This window comes from Apus apus, chromosome 3 (genome assembly GCF_020740795.1).
Source record: "Apus apus isolate bApuApu2 chromosome 3, bApuApu2.pri.cur, whole genome shotgun sequence".
NCBI classification, from domain to species: domain Eukaryota; kingdom Metazoa; phylum Chordata; class Aves; order Apodiformes; family Apodidae; genus Apus; species Apus apus.
This window is the reverse complement of record NC_067284.1, coordinates 19,058,851-19,081,184: the sequence shown is the minus strand read 5'-3', so window position 1 is coordinate 19,081,184 and position 22,334 is coordinate 19,058,851. Positions and strand designations below refer to the sequence as shown.

Genomic DNA, 22,334 nt, shown 5'->3' with positions numbered 1-22,334 from the left:
AAAAGACTTAATAATGAAATCTAACAGAATCATAACCACTGATCTCCAGAGTGTTTACTGCTGTCTTATTGCTATGGTAACTAATAAATGTTTACTTATACAGTATGAAATGTATGATCATAACTTTTGTTTTACACACTTTTTTCCTAATACTGTAAGTTTACTGCAAAAGCAAAAGTTAACAATGGCTACAGCATAACTCACCACAAATTTTAAAAAGTTAGTTTTCATAGATACATTTCTGTGTGCCAACACAATAGTTAGCATGAATTTTGTCTCCTGCACACCTCTGACTACAAGTGAACTGACTTGACTGCCAGTGGCCAAGCTGAATGCAGGTGCATTTACCTCTTCCTCAGACTGGAAGTTCACCCTCTTTGTGTCGTGATTGCTGTGTTGCCCCAAGGACATTCTTAGTCTCCTGACAGCCGTAAAACATTTCTGAGTGTAAATTCCAGGAGAAGCCTTTCCTTGTTCTTCATCAGTGGGTATTGGAAATGGAGCTCAAAACAGTTTGTCCTGACCCCAGGTGCTCTGCAGTGGCCAGAAATAGTTCAAACCTTGTACATAAAAATGGGAACTAAAGTGGCCCTGTGGAAGGCTGTCTTGGCTGATGGAATCTCATCCTGGGTGGCTCTAGATGACGAAACCTAATCTTCTTGTGTGACTTCAGGCAAATAAGTCTTCACAGGTCATCAAAGGCAAGTCTGCTTTGGGGGAGTGGAAGGAAGAGCCTCTTCTTAGCTTGCCTAATAGGAATTGAAGTAACAATGGTGATAGTTTATGGTTGAAACTTCTGCTCCTACCTGCTTTTTTACTAGTTTTGGCTGATTAGGGTTAGGCAACCAGAATTAAGAATCTTTTCTTGAGTTGTAGGTAGTTTATCTGTGCTTCAGCTCACTGTTTGAAAAAGGTGCAGAAAAGCATTTCTGCTGAATTTATATATCGTAAGGATGAAGAATGACAGATACTGCTATTCTGGCAATATTCAGACTGGAGAAAATGGAGAGTAGGTGGTAGCTTCTGAATTTAAAAAGTGCAATATATTTGTGAGTTCTGCTGCTTTGGACATGGGTGTGTTCACTCACTTAACATACCTCTTCAAAAGAGTCAGACAGCTTTCCAATGCTCATATTTAAAGAAAGCATAGTATGGATTAACAGAATTTAAGCGCATTTAAAATTGTGGAGGATATTTTTCTAGGAAGAAGTATTCCAGTAATCAGGAAGGAAGAAATAACAGAAGTGAAAACCAGCATCCATAGCAACTAACACTTATAATATGAAGATTCATTCTCTAAAAAAAAGCACTTGTTAAGCTTGAGTGTTTCTAACTCCATTGACAGATCTTATTTCCTTGGTGACATCATTATTCATCAGTTCTGAAGGGCTTGTCTATTTTTTCTCTTTTTTTTTTTTCCTCTTTTTTTTTCTTTCATAATAACTCTGCAGCTGTGCTGTGCTTTCCTCAAGTTTTACAATTAATTTCTGCTTGGACACAGACACATGTTTCCAGCTGTTGCTGCCACTCTCTTTGCTTGATTTTCCTTATTTTAAGGCAGAGATAAAATATCCCAACCACTGATGGTTACATTTTTCTTATCTGGAAGCTGAGTCAGCACATTTAGACCTTTTTGTTGCTGTTGTTGTTTTTTGTAACTTCAGAAGTCAGTTAAAAGATCACATTTAAAAGTATTTCCAGAGTGCCAGGAGACCTGCATGGATGAGCAGAGACCTCTTAGATGAGAAAAGGATGTCTTCAGAGAGTGTAAGCAGGGCCAGGTAGACTGGGAGAAATACAAAGAAGTTGTCCAAGAAGCCAGGGGCCAGGTTAGGAAAGCTAAAGCCCAGAGTTAAACCTGCCCAGGGGCATCAAGGGTATTAAGAAGGGTTTCTACAGATACATCAGTAATTAAAGGCAGAAGAGGGGAAATGTGGGGCCCCTCCAGAAGGAAACAGGAGACCTCATCACTCAGGATATTGAGAAGGTTGAGGTACTGAATTATTTTTTTGCCTCAGTCTTCATTGATAAGAGGTTTGGCCACACCGTCCAAGTCACAAAATGCAAAGACAGAGACTGGGAAAAAGAAGATCTGCCCACTGTAGGAGTGTGTAGTGGTTGCACAAGGAGTAATGGTTTTAAACTGGAAGAGAGTAGATTTAGGTTAAACATCAGGAAGAAATTCTTTCCTGTGAGGGTGGTAAGACACTGGAACAGGTTGCCCAGGGACGTTGTGGATGCCCCATCCCTGGAGGTGTTCAATGCCAGGTTGGATGGGGCTTTGAGCAACCTGATCTAGTGGAAGTTGTCCCTGCCCATACAGGGGGCTTAGAACTAGATGACCTTTAAAGTCCCTTTCAACCAAAACCATTCTGTGAAAAGGGGAATAAATCTGTGTATCTGTGTATCTACACAAAAATTAATATCTGAGGCTTATTTAAATCAGAAACTGAACACAGGTAAATGAACTCAGGCAGCTGCAACTGAAAGGCTTACTAAGATGCTTTAAAGTAGAATGTTGTCTCTGACGCTAATCAAATACTCCTGTGCAATTTGGTATTGGTAAAGTTTGAACTTAAAGGATGTTGAAAGGAGAGCACTGAAAATCCCTGGTTCTCAGGAACACAGAAGCTTTGAGGAAGGATTGCATGAGTGAAGGTTGCTTAGTCTAGAATCAGCTGAAAAGAAATACGTAAACAGTCTTCAAATACATAACACTGCTGCAAAGAGGAAGGAAATGGTATGTTTCATGTGTCTGTAGAAGATGACATGCAAAGCAAAGGGTTGAAAGTGTAGCAAGGAAGAAAAGGAGTTTTAATTTTAATGCTGTTGTTTATTATGGAAGTAATTTCCTCTTCCAGTGGACTGCGCTTTTTATCCTGGTTACAGAAGAGATAATAAACGAAGGAAGGGCCTGCTTCATGAAAATACAGGAGATAAGTTTATTTTAAATTATTTTCCCATTTTCTGTTAATAGCATCAAAATTATGTCCGTTATCACAATGATTTATAATTACATAAGAACAGAGGAAAGTTAAATGTTTCTTTTTCAATGCATAGTCTTGGGGTTTTTTTAGTATCCAGTCAACCCTTTTCTGTCATAGGAGAGTTTGCTGAGGTAAGATGTTGAAGAGCTTCAGTTCAGATGGATGAGTACATACAATATTTTGAGCTTTGAAGCTGCTGTGAGTTTAGTCAAGAAATCAATTCTTAAGCTAGGTCTGAGGTCTTGAAACCTACAGAGATTAAAATATTATTTTTTATTATTTGTTTTGATACTTGAAATATATACATTGTTTGGGAGTTGGGACTGGCCCAAAGCCTGTTAGTTAATCAGATAAATAACCTCTAAGATGTCTTTTTTCCTTTATTTAATCTGTGATTAATTCTATTTTATCTACTGGCTCTTACTTCCTTTGGTCACGTCAGCTAGTACTCTTTACCAAGATCCCTGATTTCTCTGTCGTCTTGTCTGCCTTGTTGGTTAGAATATGTATTTGCTGTAGTATACTTCACAGATATGGTTCTTTCTGTAATTGAGCTGGAACACTGAGAATTCAGTTTTGTGGGACCCATGGAACCTGAACACCATACAAATTTCATAATAATTTGGCAGCATGTATTGAACAAATCTGTATTTTATTTGGAATAGGGGTGATAGAAAAGCCAATGCAATTACATGTAATTATAGCTGAGCAAACAAGCCTGGATTATCACTAATAGATAATACTGATTTCACAGAGTTGGGAAACAAATTCCTTGGCTCACTTTGCCACTACAAAATACTGGTATAAAATCCTTTTTTCTGTTTTCACTGAGAGAAGCAAGTAAGGTATTCTGTTACATAGACTAAATCACAGTACTAGCTGGGATCTTGGAAGACTCAAAAGTTTTGAGTGACAGAGCAGGAAGATGGCTGTACTCTGGAGAGAGACTTTTCAATTGCATTTTTCCTTGATTTGTTGCCTTCTTTTGTAAAGCATATTACCCTTCCATCTCACATGATGAACAAAGGATTTTAAAACTGGATGTCTTCTGGAGCTGAGCTATGTAGCAGTGTATGTGCAGAGATATGCACCTGGTAAAGTTATTATTTTATTGCAACTCTTTGATATTTCTCAGTAAAATGATATAAAAAAGTTAGATGTATTTGACTAAGACAGACTTTGAGTAAAACCATAATGATATTCATTATTTCCAAAGTTTCATCCTTTTGTATGACTTCTTGTATGTTTTGATTGTGTATACATATGAGAAGAAAGAGTCTGTGGCTTGTCCAGCCTAAATGTAGAAAAAATTGTCATCTGCTTAATTTTTTTTCTAAATGCAGGATGTTCTTTGTATATATTTACTGTTTTTTGAAGTACAATTTGAGTTATCCCAGGAAATAGGGCTTCCTCTATTTCCTTTAGAAGAAAATTCCTAATAGATCTTAGTGTCAAGATGATTTCCTGGAGGTTCAACATCTACTTCATCCTATCACACCTAATAAATACTCCTCTGTGTATTTTCCTTCTATTCAGAATACTCGAGGCTATAAACTTCCTATGTGTCCCCAGGTGTAATCTTTTATTTCACAGTCTTCAATGTTTTTCTTAAATAAGCATAAGTAAACAAAGAAGGAATCACCTTTATTTTCTTAGATCCTAGTTAATGTTAGTAATTATTTAGTCTTTCTAATATTTTGATGTCTGTACCATAAATCTCAGTGCTGAAACCAGCCCACATAAGACAGCTCAAGTACTGGGGAAGCTTCCAATCTACTTGACAAATAGAAGCTATTACTCACAGACAGAAAGAAGACAATCATTGAACCTCAAAGCTCTGTAATTAAAAATACTACAAATTACAAGTAAAGCACTTAGTAACCCTTCCACGTATTTAATACAGTACTTCTGTTTGTAAGCTGTAAACTCTGCTAGAAATGCTTCACTGAAAAAAAAAAGATTAAAAGGATTTATTTGATAAGCAGCAAATCTTGAAGTAACGATGGCCACTGTTAGTGTGAATCGTTTATTCTAGGTAATGGAGAAAGGTGCATTTTTCATTATAAAATAAGGGTCCCTATTTTGTTTGGATGGTGAAAGAGTCAGTGCCACTGAGCTGAAAGTGTGGTTCATTACCTTTGCTGACCATCAATACAGATACTTCATTGGGTCAGGGAGGAAGATTTTATGAAGTCTTTTAAATCCTATTTCATGCGGTCAAGACTGGGTGCTTTGCCAGCTGGATGTAAATGTGAATGGAGTTTTTTCATACTTGTCTCCTAATGCTATATAGGAACCTGTCAGAGTTTTATCTTTCTAATCTTGTAACTATTTAGTCAACTATTTGCACCCTTTAATCTTTGGGGTTGAGTTAAGCGTTTTGCTTTGCTTTGCTTGTAGTATTGCTGTGCTCAGACATTGTGGGTAGCATTCTAGAATTTCTTTCATGAAGTCATATGGGGTTAAATGTTGCTTGCAAGACAGTGAGTGGGTATGAAAGTGGTTTGATTTGACTGAACTTTTTTATTACCAACCAGATGGTATATGATCACAGAGACACCTGAACACATATATTCTAGGGGAAAAGGAAAAGCATATTTTTAATTCTACAGGAAGTGTCTACCTCTAATAAAAGCTGTCACACTGGCATTTATCCTAGTAAGCTAAACATCACCAGGTTTATCCTGTAGTTCTAAGGTATTTGGTTTAGTCTGTCCATCTTCATACTATTTAACTCTCTTGCCATTTAAACAGTCTTAATCAAAAATGCCTGTTGGGAATAGTCCTTAGCCAGTACTAACTTTTGAGCTGTGCCTCGGAATTATATGGGAAAATGCTAATTAGACTCATTGAAATGTCTGCAAGAGACCTTCACAGCTGGAGTCTATCATTTAATGATATAGATGACCAGGTTCCAGGTTCCAAACTATATCACTGTTTAATTTACTTACCCATACCCACTGGGTCAAATTAAAGGCTCATCAGGCTGAGCATCCTGCTTCTAATGGTAGTCAGAAGTGGTGCCCAAGGAAAAGCAGAACAACAAAGTAAGCAACTACAGTGCTTCTCCCCATGTACTTGTTCCAAGCCTCCAATTATTTGAGACTGCAATCTCAGCCAGATGCATTTTCAGTGAATTTAGTAGCATTCGATGGACTTCTCTTCCATTAGTGACCGCACTTTTCCCTTGGATTCGTATAAACTGTGAGCATCTGCAATATCCTGTGGTGAGGAATTATGTCATTTGTATTTGAAGAATCACTTCCTTTTATTTAGAACTTGCTTCCTCTTAATTTAATTTGGTATGCCCTACTTCTTCTGTTGGAAGATTTCTGTTCTCCTTTTCATTATCAGTCAAGAATCAATAAGCATCTATCATGCATTCCTGAGCTATCTTTTCCAAACTGAAAAATACCAGCTTACTTAGTATTTCCTACTATGAAAAATGTTCTGTATTTGATCATCCTTACTAGCTGCCTTTGGATGTTTTTGAGTTATACTGCAGTATTTAAAGATGGTAGAGACAAGACCTTCAATGTATAGAATACGACAGTGAAATTCCTTTGTTTCTTTCTCTGTGCCTTCCTAATATCTCCTCACATAGAACCTCCTTTTTTACCTTCTCTTTAGCTTTTGGTGGGACTTCAAGATCTCACTCTTGGTTGTTTTCAAATGACAATTAGAAGTCATGGCATTTAGGAAGCTGTGATTGTGCGCACAGATGTTATGGCTACGTACAGGACATAAGGATTTTTTCTGCTTCATTTTAAATGTACCTGCACTGAACTTAATTTGTCCTTCTTTTACCATGTCATTTCATCTCATCATGCCTGTTTCGAGTTTGTCATAGTTAATCCTCCTCTGTTTTATCCTGTATAAAAAGGTGTCATCACCAGATTTAGTCATTTACCTCAAAATGTTTTTCTTTGAGGTTTGTGTGTAAACAATTCATGTCTTACTGAGGACAAGATTAGTAAAGAAGTGATTGCCAATATCTAAATGCTGAGGTGAACTCTCCAACTTTTTCTGCCTTGGGTTAGAAATATAAGCATAGAATCATAGAATGGTTTGGGTTGGAAGAGACCTTAAAGATCATCTAGATCCAAGCTCCCTGCATGGGCAGGGACACCTTCCACTAGACCAGGTTGCTCAAAGTCTCATCCTATCTGCCCTTGAACACTTCTAGGGAGGGGGCATCCACAGATTCTCTGGGCAACCTGTTCCTGTGTCTCACCAGCCTTACAGTGAATAATTTCTTCCTAATATCTAACCTGAATCTCCCCTCTCTCAGTTTAAAACCATTGCCCCTTGTCCTATCACTATCTTCTTTGATGAAAAGCCCTTCTCCAGATTTCCTGTAGGCCCCTTTCAGGTACTGGAAGGCCACTCTAAGGTGTCCCTGGAGCTTTTTATTCTCCCAGGCTGAACAATCTCGACTCTCTCTTCCTGTCTTCATAGTGGAGGTGCTCCATCCCTCTGATCATGTTTGTGGCCCTTCTCTGGACTAGCTCCAACAGCTCTATGTCCTTCTTATGTTAAGGACCTCAGAGCTGGATACAGTACTCCAGGTGGGGTCTCACAAGAGTGGAGTAAAAGGAGAGAATTACCTTCTTCAACCTGCTGGTCACACTCCTTTTGATGCAGCCCAGGATATGGTTGATTTTCGGGGCTGCAAGCACTCGTTGCTGTCCCATGTCAAGATTTTAATCAACCACAGCCCCAGGTCCTTCTCCTCAGGGCTGTTCTCAGTCCATTCTGCACTCAGCCTATGTCCTACACCAACCCAAGTGTAGGACCTTGCACTTGGCCTTGTTGAACTTCATGAAGTTGGCATTGACACACCTCTCCAGCCTGTCAAGGTCCCTCTGGATGCCATTCCTTCACTCCAGCATGTTGACAGCACCACACAGCTTGGTGTTGTCAGCAGACTTGCTGAGGATGCACTCGAGACCACTGTCAAGTGATAAAGTGTCAAGTTCAAGTGATAAAGCATATTGCTGTGACTTAAAATAGTCTCTTCACAAGGGATCTTTGATGAAAGGCCTTATACTTCATTATGACAGATCTTTTGTGTTGTTTACCATTTATTAATCTGAACAGACTGAATTTTAAAAAGATGATTGCTGAGTCAAAAGGTAAGAAATGCCAGAATGAATTTGCAAACTAAATATGACCTCAAATACCTGGAAACAGCCCATCATATGAGTGTTCCCACAAGATTGTCTCAGAAATAGGTCTGACTGAAGTTCAACATCATATTTTTTCAAACTTATTTTTTATCGCCATTTCTGGATTATTATTTGTTTTGGTCTGCTTGCTGGTTTTGTTACTTGTTCTTGGTGATCTGTGCCTTCTCTATTCCCCTTTTCTGGCTCATAACTTACCTTTTCTGTTGTGCAGCCATCCACCCATGCACGTATTTGTCCATTCTCTTTCCTATTTTGCTTTTCCAAAAGCTGTTTACATTTCACTAATACTTTCGCATAATATCTTTGAGGAGAGTGTTGTCTTTAGCTGGAAGTGCAGTGAGAAGCATCATAGGTACAGTGTACCATAACACGAGTACTTCAGCTCCTTACAGATCTCATGGGTTTTGGATAACATCAGTTGTTATTATTGAGTTGCTCTTACAGTTACCCAGGGCTGAAAGTAAGACTAGTTTCCTATGGCTGTCATTCTCAGTATTTTCTGATACTGTAGTCTAGGTATGATAATTTTGCTTGATCCCAGATCTTGTGATAGGTTTAACTTGTAGTGAGTGTATTTCCTTGATTTCCAGTTGAAAATGCATATTTACACTAATGTGCTTGTACGTTTTACACAGATACTTATGTGTGTACTAGAATAAGTCAGCCCGTTACACAATCACAAAATATATTAGTCACAAATATAATCACAAAATTATTTAATAATATACCAAGTAATATATTTATAAATTAAATAACTTCTGACTTAATTATTTTGTTTTACTGCAGTGCAGTTATTAAAGGAAAGCTTTCTTTACCAAGACCGTTAAGCCAAAATGTTGGCTCTGGAGGAAGAAGGCATTACAGCAACAGAGAGTAAGCACTACTGAAGCCTTGCTGGCAGGTGCAGTGTATTACTTTAATACAGAGAACTGAATAGAAACACGTGAGTCTCCTTTCTCTCTAGCAGGAGGCAGTTCTTGGGAGTTGCTGAGCAAAGATATGCTCTAAGACTGAGCTGGCAGGGCTCCACAGCAACGAAGCCATCAGATCACTGCAGCTGCTACTATCAGTGAGATGTTGTATGCACTGTTGCAGAGGATTATTCTTTATGAAAAAGAGAGTACTGACAGGTATCTAATGAGAAAAGGTAATAGGATAACCTAATAAAACATTATTAATGTTGCAATATTAGAAAGCATCATTTAGCATAGATTGCATGTATGCTTATGCAGCCTTGTAGTTTTTATAGTTCAGTCTCACATTGCGACGCCCTTTAAAAAATTCTTCTACATGATATTTCTAAAACAGGCATGAATGCTAAGAAGTAAATGTACGGATTTATTTAAGTTAATGTGCTCCCTAAATGGACTCCTGCAATTTTGAGTGAGTAAATATCCGATTATAGAGTTGTTTTACAATTAGGATAAAGATCAGAATTCATTAACAGAGAGTGATGAAAGATGAAACAAAACACGGCTACTCACATTGGTCACTGTAGAAAAGGAGATGACAGAACTTTTATTTGCAAACATATAAAAAATAAAACTTGGTGGGTGTGCGTGAGCAGGGAAAGATTTCCACAGTCTGCCAAGACAGATGTGGATGAACACTACTGAAAAGTCAGCAGCATACATGTTTAAGTGCATTTAAGTCTTCAAAGCACTTTTTTTTTGTCTTCTTAGCAGTAGCTGATGTTTGTTAAGGTAATACTGTTAAACGATAAAAAGTCTTCCTCCTCCCATCTTTCCTTTCCAGCTGCTTCTTTCTATCCCTAGTTTCCCTGTGCACTGCTGTTGCAACCATTTGTGTGATGCCTACTAAAGTAAACAAATCAGGGAAGTGTTTCGACCGATTGTTCTAGACCCATTGATTTTTCATACCTAGCTATTTTCATGGATAATACCTTATGAGCTGGTTGCATGGACAGTTGCCAGGGAAGTGGAAGCTGTGGATTTTGATCCTCTCAAAAAGAGAGAAAATTTCCTATAATGACTAAGTTTTATGCAAAAGCCACCCATTTCCTATTTTTCTAGCTGTGTTTTGAACTGACCTTAGTGAAGTCTGAGGAAGGTGTGTCTGTTCTGAACACAGATCAACAGATAAACATCTGTCTGAAAACTGAGCACTTTTAGATTGTACCAGGATCCATGAGAGCTTTATTGAAACCCCAGTTTCCTGGTATAAGTATGCATTTCTATGACCTTAATAAACTACTTAATGTAGTCTAAGAAAATAGAGGTAACCAATACTGCTCTCTGTACGGGCCTGATGGAGACGGTCCATAGTCATATCTACAGAAAATGCTATTATTTTCGTTGTCACGTGGTAGAAAGTAGACCTAGAGGTGCAATATTTGCAGAAAAGACATAGCAGTCCATCAGTTTGCACAAACACTTGACATTACTTTAACTATCTGCAGGGCATCTTTTAGAATCTAAATAACAATAGCAATACCCTGCCAAACCCATGAAAGCACGGGTGACTAAAGAATACTACACTGTGAAAACAATACTATTTGTCAACTGCTGACAAGAACAGATTGGTTTTAGGTTGCCTTAGGAGACCAGCTTGGAAAAGAAATTAGTTTATTCCTCCTATGGAAAAATCTTCATTCAACACTAATGCTAAGCCAGTATAAACAGAAGCCTCCCCACTAAAAGGCAGATAGAATTTTAAACAATTGTAGCTGAAAGTCAAATCCATTTGTAGTATTTACTTAAGAAAGGGAAAAATAATGTGCTCATTAAACAAGACAGTGTTTTGGGTTTAGTTTTTAATCTGTCAATAAATACACAAGATACTAGAATTCAAATTTATTGTAGAATTCAGTGCTGGAAACTTGAAGCCCAACTCTACTATTCTGTTGGTGCGAGAGCAAAATTCAGTAACATCTCTGATATTTATGCAAGTCAAACCATGTATTACGATTCCCTTGTGTTAGGCACAATATATAGCAGACCATTTACCTCATCCCCAAAATAATTATAATTAAAATATAAGATGTAAGACAGAAAATAGATACCTACTAAACAACCAGATTTGGCTGATAAAGAGCAAAGTATTAAAGATGATGTTTCATCTATTGTGCAGATTTTGCAATCATCACATCTGAGAAGAACTGGACTGGAGGCAGATGTTATTTAAAGAGGCATAATGGAATCACTTTGTGTAACCTTGCAATGCCAAGTTGTGCACTTTGTCTCTGAGTTTAGAACTTAGGTTTCCTGGTATTTAAGTATGTGTGCATGAGAAGCAGCAAAGGAGAAGATGAATGATGAACAGAGTTTTAGCACTGGCATTCAGAATGGGTGGGTGAAAGAAGGAAGGAACATTTATGAAGAGTGGAGAAAAAAAGATCGAGTCTGAATGAAAGTGGTAGCTCCGTGATAGCTGATAAAGGTCATGTCTATTGTCTGGATGTGGTTTGGATCTCTGAGACTCACTTCAAGATGAGTCCCAGTTCTTGGGGACTAGTAGAATCAGTGCTTTTTCAGTTCCAAAGAGGAAGCTTTCTCAAGGAAAAAAAATGTTGGAAGAAACATTTCAAAGTAATTTGAATGGTTAGATATCAACAACAAGATACTGGAAAATTACGATATTTGCTTGGACAGGAGGCAAGTCTAGACAAGTGTAAATGATGGCTCATAGAAATGGTTGTTGATTTTACATTTGCAGATGAGATTAACCAGAGAGACTGCAGCAAGAGAGGAAAACTGGACAATGAAAGTACCCTGTATATCCTCTTTATAGAAAGTTGTGTGTGAGTTGTCTGACTGAATTCATCAGTCTTTGTAGTTGGGAAAGCTTTTTTGCTTTGGGGTTTTAAGGAAATATAGCACAATGAATTATGTACAATACACCAATTTTTAAATTGAAGTGATATTCCATGTATAAAATGTATTGTAGAACTCAGCCAGATGGAATGAGTGAAGTATAGAATATTTATTCCTATTAATGGTGAGGTTTTTAGAGTCTTTAAAATGTTTTCAATTACTTCTTTCTGTATATGAAATGTAAATGAAAATTCTTGAAATAAACACCAAACTGATTTTCTGGGCAAGATGTGAGTTATTACAGAAAGCTATTCATATTCAGTAAAGTCTTTGGCCATAAATACAAAGTAACATTTGCAAATGAAGATCCTCCTGAAAAAAGAAATAGTGACTTTTCCTTACAAACACATTTTACCTGACTGATTGTGCTTTCTCTGAAGAAAGCATCAATGTATTTGAGTATAAGAATACATTTTATCTAGGAGACTGAAGCTCATGCTTTAGGCTGTATTATTTTTCTTATTTTTATGCATAAAAATTTTAGGTTAAGAATTTTTTTTCTAAATCTAGGAATATATGATCAAATAATTACCAAAAAGAGCAAAGTTTTGGATGATGATTTTTTTGTTTTGTTTTGTTATTTCTCCTGGACATTGAAAGGTTTGAAGGAGGAAAAAAACTCAAATAATAAAATGGTGATGGCAGAGTGAGCCATGGCAGGATAGAATAACGAACAAAGTTTGCAAACCACAGCATCTAAATTTCATGTGGCAAAAATCAAAACCAGTTTGAGCATCTTAAACCTGAGCACATTTGTTTGCAGCATTTATTATTAAATAATAAAGGTAAATGTTAGATTGTGATCAGGCTTGTATAAATTTTAGGAAGTCAGAGTCAGGCAAAATCTCAGTAATTTTTCCTCTTGTGCTGGCTAACATCTATCACCTGAAAGGATGAAATTGTGTTTTTATGTTTCTTTTATTCTAACAAGTCTCTTAGGTGAAAATGTATGTTACATACTATTCTATATAGATTATTTTTTCCACTTCTCCCAGTATTACTTAATGTCTTTTAGTATTTCCTTAATGATCTCAACTACTGGCTCTCATCACCATCAGGGAGTGTCAGACAGTCTTTTTTATTTCCACATCATAGGGTTACACTGAAGATAAGGATCAAGTTGAGATTCAGAGATCTGTAAGGAACCCATTAAGAGATCAAAGAACTGTTTTTTTGTGTTTTCAGTAAGGCGTTATTGGTAGCCTTTCTGTGACATTTTCTAGATATGAAAAAAAAGAATTTGAGTTTTCTGGAGATTCAGTTCTCAAGTATATCATAGTTTTGTAGGCTAGGTAAGAAAATATTTCAGTAAAGCAATGACTGAGGCCACTTCATTGCCTGCCAGGATGCCATTGAATTGACAGACTGTTTTGGAAATTGATGTTTGCAGATATTGCAATGTGAGAGTTTACTTTTCATTAAAAAAGTAAACATATGCCTAAACTACATGGTTTGGTCCTTCAATCTAAAGAGAATGCATTCATCTGTTCACTCCTGTGACCTCCGTGTTGTTTGGTTTGATTTTTATTTTGCTGTTCTTTATCTCTAAACTGATGCTATTCAATTACTGTGCTTGGTGATAATGGCATAGTGATAGTGCAAGCAGCTCAATCATATTCTTATCCTGTATATTTATGGCATTTGAATCAATGTTGCCTGTCTTTCCATGCCTTCATGAAAAAAGAGTTTATTTATTAAATTATATCATTTTGACTCCTTAAGACATTTGCCTCTTGCAGACACTCTAATCATTACTCAGCAAGGACATCATCCTAAGAAAAGCTCAAACTGTTTTATAATGTGACTGTCACAAATCCTAAGAGATAGCAATCATATCAGAACCAATGTTACCCTGGAGGAAATCTTACCCTGGAAGAGGTACAAGGTTAAATCTGCCTCAACCCCATGAAAACACACCTACAGTGAGGTATCATCAAATCTATCTAGAGCATTCTCAAGCAAAACCTGCAGTTAAGGCAGTTTTCACTCTATTTTTAGGTCAGTACAGTACTATTCTGCCTTCGTAACCCCAACTCCTCCTCCTGACATCCCCTATCCCTCCAAAGCGAAAACATTTTGGCTCCAAACGAACCCCATTTTTTAGTGAAAAACTTTTTGTCCTGTCTATAGCATTCTTTCATATATTTGAAATTAATCACTATGTCCTATGTTCACTTTTTTTTCTCCTCTTATTTTTCCAAACTTTCTGTCATTCTAGTTTGGAGAAGAGCAGAGAACTGAAAGTTGACAAAGTTCAATGAAAAATACGATTCCCTGAACTTGATATTGGTTTTCACTGTTCTTGTCTGTGGCAAGTAAACTGGAATAATTGTGGGTTTTTTCAAGTTGTGACTGGCAAAGAGAGCCTTTTAAAAATAGCTTTGTGTTACAGACTCTCTCCCACTATGAGATACATGATAATCCCCAGATCCTTTTCTGCAGTAGTGTGCCACAGAGATTATTCTTTACCTACTCTTTGTGCACATGATTTCTTTGTTTGGAGAGGACTACACTATAGCATTTACTGGACTTGATTTTTTTTTTTTTCAGTCACTGATCTGAATAATTGAAGCAACTTTGCAATTTAAGGTTTTTCTACAAAGAATGAGAAGGGGTGTCTGCCTCAGTCCTTCTGACAGAAAGAGGCAATTCATCAACGTACTTTTGAAGCCATGGGTTGGCCTGGTTTCAAATAGTTCTGTGCCTACGATGTTGAATTCAGTTGAAGTGGTACTTTGCATTTATGCACTGTCTCTGGCTTAGAAATGCTTAAAGCTTGCTTAGAAATGTGATGCATGACACTAAGCAGTCGTTAGCTGGTATGAACTTCGTCAGTATTGTTCAGTCTATGTAAGTGAAGCAGGAAGGAAAACTCTTTCTTCAGGTATGGTATCCGGCTTGGTCAGGCAGGACACCGGTTGTTTCAGGCTCTTTCACAAGATGGTGATGGCACACCGTCTTGGAATCAGAAAGTTTTTGGTCACAGTTTCTTTGTAATTGTATCTGCTGAGGTCTCTGAATTGCTAATGCCTGTGAAGCTTTGTCATCACCTGCATTCTTTCCGTGTCTTGAGTATCCTAAATACGTGAATCTGGGAGGACACAGGTCTCACAGTAACATCCTTCCAGGTCATCACCATTGATTTTAGTTTATTAGAAATAGAAGTGTATTTCTGCAGTATTTTGTGCTGCCTCTTTCTAACCCTGCTTAGGTAGTAGTTTTATGTGATACAGGGTTGCAGTTTGTTTATTAATAAGCTTCATGTGTCCATCTTTGATTTCCTTCCGTAGTCCCTCTCAGTCTGAAATGAGGCAGGATCTTTAGTCTGCTTTGAGTTCTTCTACTCCTTTTAGATCTGATAGTGTCTCAGCGGTCCTGAAGTGCTTCCTCTTGAGTGTCGCCACTTTCCTTAAGTATACTATGCCACTTTCTGCAGAAATGTAACAGGTCAGTCAATAACAACGTTACTGGGATGGACCCCTTCACAACCCCAGCTCTCTGAACATCTATTAGCAAAAACTATAGGGGTTTTTCTTAACTGAAGATACTGATTTTTTAAATTCATAACTGTTTTAGGAAAAATCAGTAACTATTACTACGAGCTCGGTTCAGTTTTTAAGAAGGTATAGAGAAATTATCACAAGAAAAGAAAGTGTACGTAGAGAATTCTGCTGAGATAGAGCTGTAGCAAAACACAGAAAATATTGAAAAACAAACAAACAAAAACCCAGCAACTAACCCATAACTATATCATAAAGATATGTAGGGTAAAAACATAGAATCATAGAATGAAAGGACCTCAAAGATCATCTAGTTCCAACCCCCCTGCGTGAGCAGGGACACCTCCCACTAGACCAAGTTGCTCAAAGTCCCATCCAGCCTGGCCTTGAACACTTTGGGGTGGGGCAGCCACAGCTTTGCTGGGCAACCTGGGCCAGTGTCTCACCACCCTTGTAGTAAAACCTTTCTTTCTAAGGTCTAGCCTAAATCTACCATCTTCCCCTTTAAATCTCAGAGTTTCAGAGGTTAAAATCTGTAAGATATCTGCACTGAGTTAGTGATACTGTATACTTTGGAGAGTAATTCAGCTATTGTTAACAATGGTACTTTAAAATGCTTGGGAAAAAGGATATCAGGAATTCCTGATTAGTATCATTAACAGAGCAGCACTGCAAAATAAACTTTACCTTTTTTGGTAAATTTTTAGGTATTTTATTTCCAAATGCATTTATTTGCCTTTATAATAAGGAGGAAATAGTATGCAAGTAAAATGAGGCAAGCTTGTTGACAAGTGGGTTGAATATTGGTACTCTAGTCTTAGAGAAGCCATGCTTGAACCCCTGTCTCTAATTAAAGAATGTTACCACTGAATTCAGTGTTTCCACTTTTACACATGGCAGGCGGAATCCCTCCCAATGCTTATACTGAGGCAACCCCATCAACTTGTTCCATTTGGGTAGTTGAAAGCAGAATGCACCCAAAGAAATACTAATAATTCAGTTATATTGGACTAGATTTAGTTAACTAATGAGCAAGGCATAGCACCTCAAGTTTTGTCATCCTCTTTTTGCAATAAATTGTCTTTAATTGTCCCATCTGAATACAGCATAAACAGGCAGGAACATTAAATATAAAATGGCAATAACACATTTTTCACTCCTTTTTGTTAATATATGAGGTAAGCCACAATGTTGATTACTAACAGCCGCCTCTACACTGCAGAGTGGCTTCAGCCATTCTGCAAATAGGCTAGATTTGAAGCTGTTAATTATGCAGTATATTGCACTCCATAAAGGCAGAAATGAGCATTACTTGGCTCAGTTCTCATGAGAATAAATTGTAAAAATTGGATCTCTGATTTGAATTTTGGCTCCACAGAGGACACGGACATTCGACACAATGGGCTTGGTGACAAAAAAAAAATCATTTACTCAATTAAAAAATCAGAATAGGTTCACAGTAAATTGTATACCTGGCAGAAAGCCTGTGGTTCTGGGGACTCTACAGAGGTCCAGGCTCATTAACAGGAGGTGCTTTTAATAATTTTGTCTAAGAAACTGATAAACATCTTAAATCCAAATATCTTGTAAATTCATTAAAAAGGGACTTTTTCTTTCTTCCCTGTGTTCACTAACCACACTTTTACGTGTGTAGAACTACCCACTATAATTTTAAAGGTACTGTGCCTGCTGTAGAAGAAAAAGACAGTCTCAAATACTTGCTGCTCATCTAGCATCAAGGCATATAAGCAAGGGCAAGGGGAGGGTCTTATTTTGGCTCAGGCTCTCTGATTAGGTTTTTATGTAATATAGATGCTGGATAACAAATTATGACAAGATATTTCTACCTGAGGTTTCCACCTGTGCATCAAGGAGTTTACAGGATGCTACTACATGTGAAGGAAAAACTGCACATATTTATGTCATTTACTCTTCACGTATGAAAGCAGATAAACAAATCATAGAAGAAAAAAAAGCACTCCATAAATTATAATGATTTTTAAATCTCCTAGGAATATATTCAGATAAGGAGATATTATGGTAAATAAATTACTGTACCTTCGTAGTTCTTGCAAGGCTGTAGCATGTTAAAAGATCCTGAAGGCAGTTCTAAATGTCATTTTCCAGTTATTTTCTGAAATTTTTAATTGAACTATTAAAAAAAAAAAAAAAAGAAGTAAATTTGGGACTTAAGCTGTTACTGTTTAAACTGGCAGCAAGACAATTTATCTCTCAAGCAATGCCATAATCCATAGAACAAAGAGGTCTTTATAGAATAAATAACTAAAATAACCAGTGTTGAATTCCTATAACTCTTTAGTGTCATTTGTCTTGCTTTGGTTTGTTTTTTTTACAAGCAATAAAGACAATACTTGAGGAAAAACCTCAAACAGTACAATTCAGGCTAATGCATAGCATTTGGTTTGTTATCATCAAGATGTATTCAAATGGAAACAATGAACTAGCAAAGCCATCTTGTGCATGGGATTATTAAATTCACAGTTTGCTGTTGCTAATTTGTTAGTAGGCTTCAGTTGTTTGATAAAGCTCATACAAACTCATTTAGTAGAACTGATTATTAGATGAAATGCCCTCTGTCATTGCCACTGGAGGAATAGCTCTGAATCCAGGACTATGTCACAAATGGAGTTAGCTGAATGACCTCAGTTCAATAACATTTACTTAACAGAATTATGAAGATGATACTGACATAATGAATAGGTTCTGCTCAGACAAATGTAGTCCCCTGGTGATAAGTGAAATTCAGTTCAGGCTTATTCCCTTTCTTTGACTGGTATGAAGAGCTTGGGCTCTAGTAAAGTCAGTCCTCATGCTTTTGTTGGTATTATGTTACCTTTATGATTTGACAAAGTTCAGCCTAGTGACAGAATTATAGAGCTGTTAAATTTGTTGGTTCTGTAAGACATTCTCCCTTAAATTATGCTTCTTAAGTACTTGTGTTTTGTTCACTTCGATTTAATACGTTAACTAGAATAGCATGGTATTAGGGATAATACAGAACTGAACCATCTCATGTATTCTGCAAAGGATATTGTTTTTTTGTAATTAGTGTTTCATGAGCAAACACAGGAACCAGCCTGTGTAGTCAAATCTGAAGCATCCTTCCCACCATTTTTTTCTGTTGATTCGTAATGTTGTTCTTATTCCATACTTGTGATAAAATTGCCAGAAGAAAAATTGTTTCCATTTTTCATATGCAATCAGTGAACCCTATACCAGTATGAGTCAAAGACAGATTATAATATTGAGGACAGTTCTGCTATCAAATATTTATTACAAGAACTGTTTATTTAAGAACAGTCTCAGAATGAAAGCAATTAATTTAATTTCAATGTTATGATTTTCAAAAAGAAAACTGTTCCCCAGCCTAAATTTCTGTTTCAGCACCATGTCCTTGTAGTGCTGTGAGAACCAAGAGTGTTTTTCTTTGATGAGTCTTTATGGATGTTCCATGGCACTGTGAAGTAGAGAGAGCTGCAGCTCTCTGAGTATTAGGCATTTTTCAGAGGCATTTATTTGGAAAGAATTTCTGTTGGAATGTAGGAAATAATTTTGCTTTTGCAGCCTGCAGTGTATATGTGTAATTTTATGTAGAACAGACAAAAATCTTAAAATACTCTTTCTGTTAAAAAGTGTCACGGGTTAGGTTTTGTTTTGTAAAAATAATAAAATAAATATTCATTCTTCTAGGGTGAAAAAGGAGATAAAGGAGAACCAGGACCAGAAGGCATTCATGGAAGAGAGGTAAACTGAATGATAATGAAACAGTCCAGTTACAACTTTTGGAGGAATGGTTAAGCAATGAAATTCAGAATTTATATAAAGAGATTGATGAAAGATCTGTCTGCCTGGAGATTTAACATCTGCAAGATGATGGGGCAGGAAAAAGAGATGCAATCAGCTGAGAAATAAGTTCTTAGGGCTTCAGAGAAGAGCTGTGGATAAGGTTATGGTAAGTTCCATGATACTTCTGCTAAGGGCTCATGAGATAAAATGAAGCAAGCACGGGGGTTAAAGCAACACAGTATAGATGAGAATAATTCCTGGTGAGGTAAGCTGCTGAAAAAGAGGGCATTTCTGGAAGCAGGGTAAAGCTATGCCTGCAGCTTTGAGTTCTGAAAAGCAAAATGCACAGGCTGTTAGCCATTCCTAGGTGAGAGCCATGGGCCGCTCACTGTGCCATGTGACTCATGTGATAGAAAATTTAGTTAAAATTTCACTTTTTTTCTCTGCCAGATTTCACTTAGTTAATTGGTGTGCTGCATAAATGAGGTAGAGCATGAATCTGTGTTTAAAAATATTTGATAATTCTGGTCATTGAGTTCACAGCCAAGCTTTAGCCCAAGCTAACACTATAGGCATGCCCAGTAATAAACCTTACTTTTGCTTAATTTGTTTTTAAATATAAATTTATTTTTGTGTATATGAAACAAAGATAAGAGGGCAGAAAATCAGCATTTTTTTCAGTGCAGTACTAAAATGGCCAACCAGAATGGTTTGCACGGCAAGATATAAATAAATCAAGCCAGCAGATTTCTTTATCCCCCTCTTCCCCTCCTGTCTTCCCCTTGACCTAGCTAGAGGTCAACCTTGGTTTAGGTTTTAATGCAGGATACTGTTGGCTCTCCAGTTGCAAAGCGTCACAGCTGAAGACAGAGAGCATCTCACAGAGGGATCTGAACCTGATTGCCAAAATTTGGTGGAGAATGACTGGCATTAGGACTGAAATCCAGATACAGGATTTAGAAAAAACATTCAGCAAAGTTTTTCTAAGCATCTTTACCAAAAGAGTAAAAGGGTCAGCATTTGACACAAAAATGTTATGACAGTCTATCTGGGTCTGCTGAAAATGCAATAAAACAGACTATGTAATTATGACGCTTTTAATGTCATCTGGCTTTCTATGCACGCTGTAACCATGAACATATTTTTCCTATTTTTGGTTATTATAATTTAACGCTAGATAGATCAGGCTATTTTTGACTAATAGTGGATGTCCTCCCTATGAAAACTTATACTATGTATTGAGCTGAAACTACATTTAGGTATTCAAAGAGTTATTCTCTTGTAGCCTGCCTGTCTGTAAAGGTGAACCGTATACTTCTGTCATGGATACATATATGCTGACAGCATGGAAAAAACACATCTGTGTTTCTTTCCATAGCTCTGAGGACATGTCTGTGTTGGTCTTACACGATCTCCTTTACTACATGGGATCTTGTTCCATAAGTCTCTTAGGAAGAGTAAGGTATACCAAGTATCTGGTGAACTCAAGAACATATTTGACATAGCAGCACTGTCAAAGTGTAAAATAGCGAACCTTATAGTTTGAAGTATTTACTGAACTATTGTAATGTGTCAAGAAATTATAGATTATCATCATGAGAACTGTCATTCTAGTATTTTAGAAGTGAAATTGCACAAGGCAATACATCATATTGTTTGAAAGCACACACAGTTCCCTTTTAAAAACACTTATATAAAATGTTGTGGATTCAGTTATCACAATGAATGGACATGATAGTCATTAAGTTGAAATTTAAAGGACTGTGTATCATTGACTTTTTGTTCCTATCAGTGTCTCTCAAACTGATTCCACATACAGACATGTAACATCTGATATTTCTGAAATAATCAAGTTAATCTGCTTTCATGGGTGTAATCTGCAGTGCTGTATAAAGAAAGCCTAAAAACACTTAAAACTCGTCTTATTGGCTGCTGGCAGCTGTTGTCTCTCTGGCTGGGGGAGTGAGGCTTTCTGTAGCCACAAGTGAAGAACATGCAAATGATGACTGAACGTATTTATTTGCATGAATGTTAGAAATTTATTCAAATTTATTTGAATCAAAATCCAGAAAGTATGTGTCACAGAAAGAAATTTCCGTTTGCTTGCTGTTACTAGTGCTTTCTTAGCTGTACAAAAAGTTCTTGCTAGGATGAAGTAGCATGACAGAGGGGAAAATAGAATTGACTTGGAGACTAGGCTTTATTTAATGACTAAGAGATACCTAAAAAGTTTAATTCCCCCATCCTTCACTGGTTTTGCTAACTGGGTCAGTTAATTGCATTCAGAACCAGGTTTGGATGCAAGAACTGTGAACACATTTAACTGCTCTGCACATCTCCCAGTTTATCACTCCAAGAATCTGAGCCAAATATCTACAGTGCCATGGCCCAGTCTGGGACATTATTCAAAATCTTTTTGAGAACACTTACTATAAATACTGGTAATGTGGTTGCCATTGTTTTTAGCTTCTTAAGGAGTAGTCATAAATAACTTCATTTATGACTAATGTAGTCCTTCTGTGGCATGTGTTCACATTGCATCTGTAACCAGGTTATTTGTTTGTATGATGTGAACAGCCAGTTTCCTTGGGTAGTATCTCTGAGTTTTGTTCCTTGAGACTTTTATAGCCACTTGACTTTAATAATGCTATCATTTGTATCACGATAACAAGTGGAGATTCATAGACACACTGTCTGTAAGAAATCCTGATAAATACAGTTTCTTATCCATTATGCTGTTATTCCATGTGGAATAAGGACAAATTTGCAATACAAATGGCCATGAAACTACCTATGGAGTGAGATCTATGTGATATTCATATGCTTCTCAGTTGAACTGAAATGGAAAAAAAAAAATCCTTCATCATTAAAACTTTCAGAATCCTTTTGTAGTCATGTAATTTTCTTGATCAGCAGTCAGGTATGAAGTGAATCCCCTGGGATGCTTCTAATTAGTATTTTGATTACATAAATCCTTCAGCAAAAGTAAGTGAAAACAGAAAGTTTTATCCTATCAGC

General features: G+C 36.9%; 1 protein-coding gene across 3 annotated transcripts in view; it reads left to right on the top strand.

Moving 5' to 3' along the window:
* COL19A1 (collagen type XIX alpha 1 chain) overlaps positions 1 to 22,334 on the top strand; it is a 182,040-nt gene that overhangs the window by 64,927 nt on the left and 94,779 nt on the right. For all 3 annotated transcript variants that reach the window (XM_051615561.1, XM_051615562.1, XM_051615563.1), the window contains one exon: positions 19,221 to 19,274. In XM_051615561.1, coding sequence (XP_051471521.1) covers positions 19,221 to 19,274 — 54 coding nt within the window. The remainder of the gene's footprint in view (positions 1 to 19,220; positions 19,275 to 22,334) is intronic.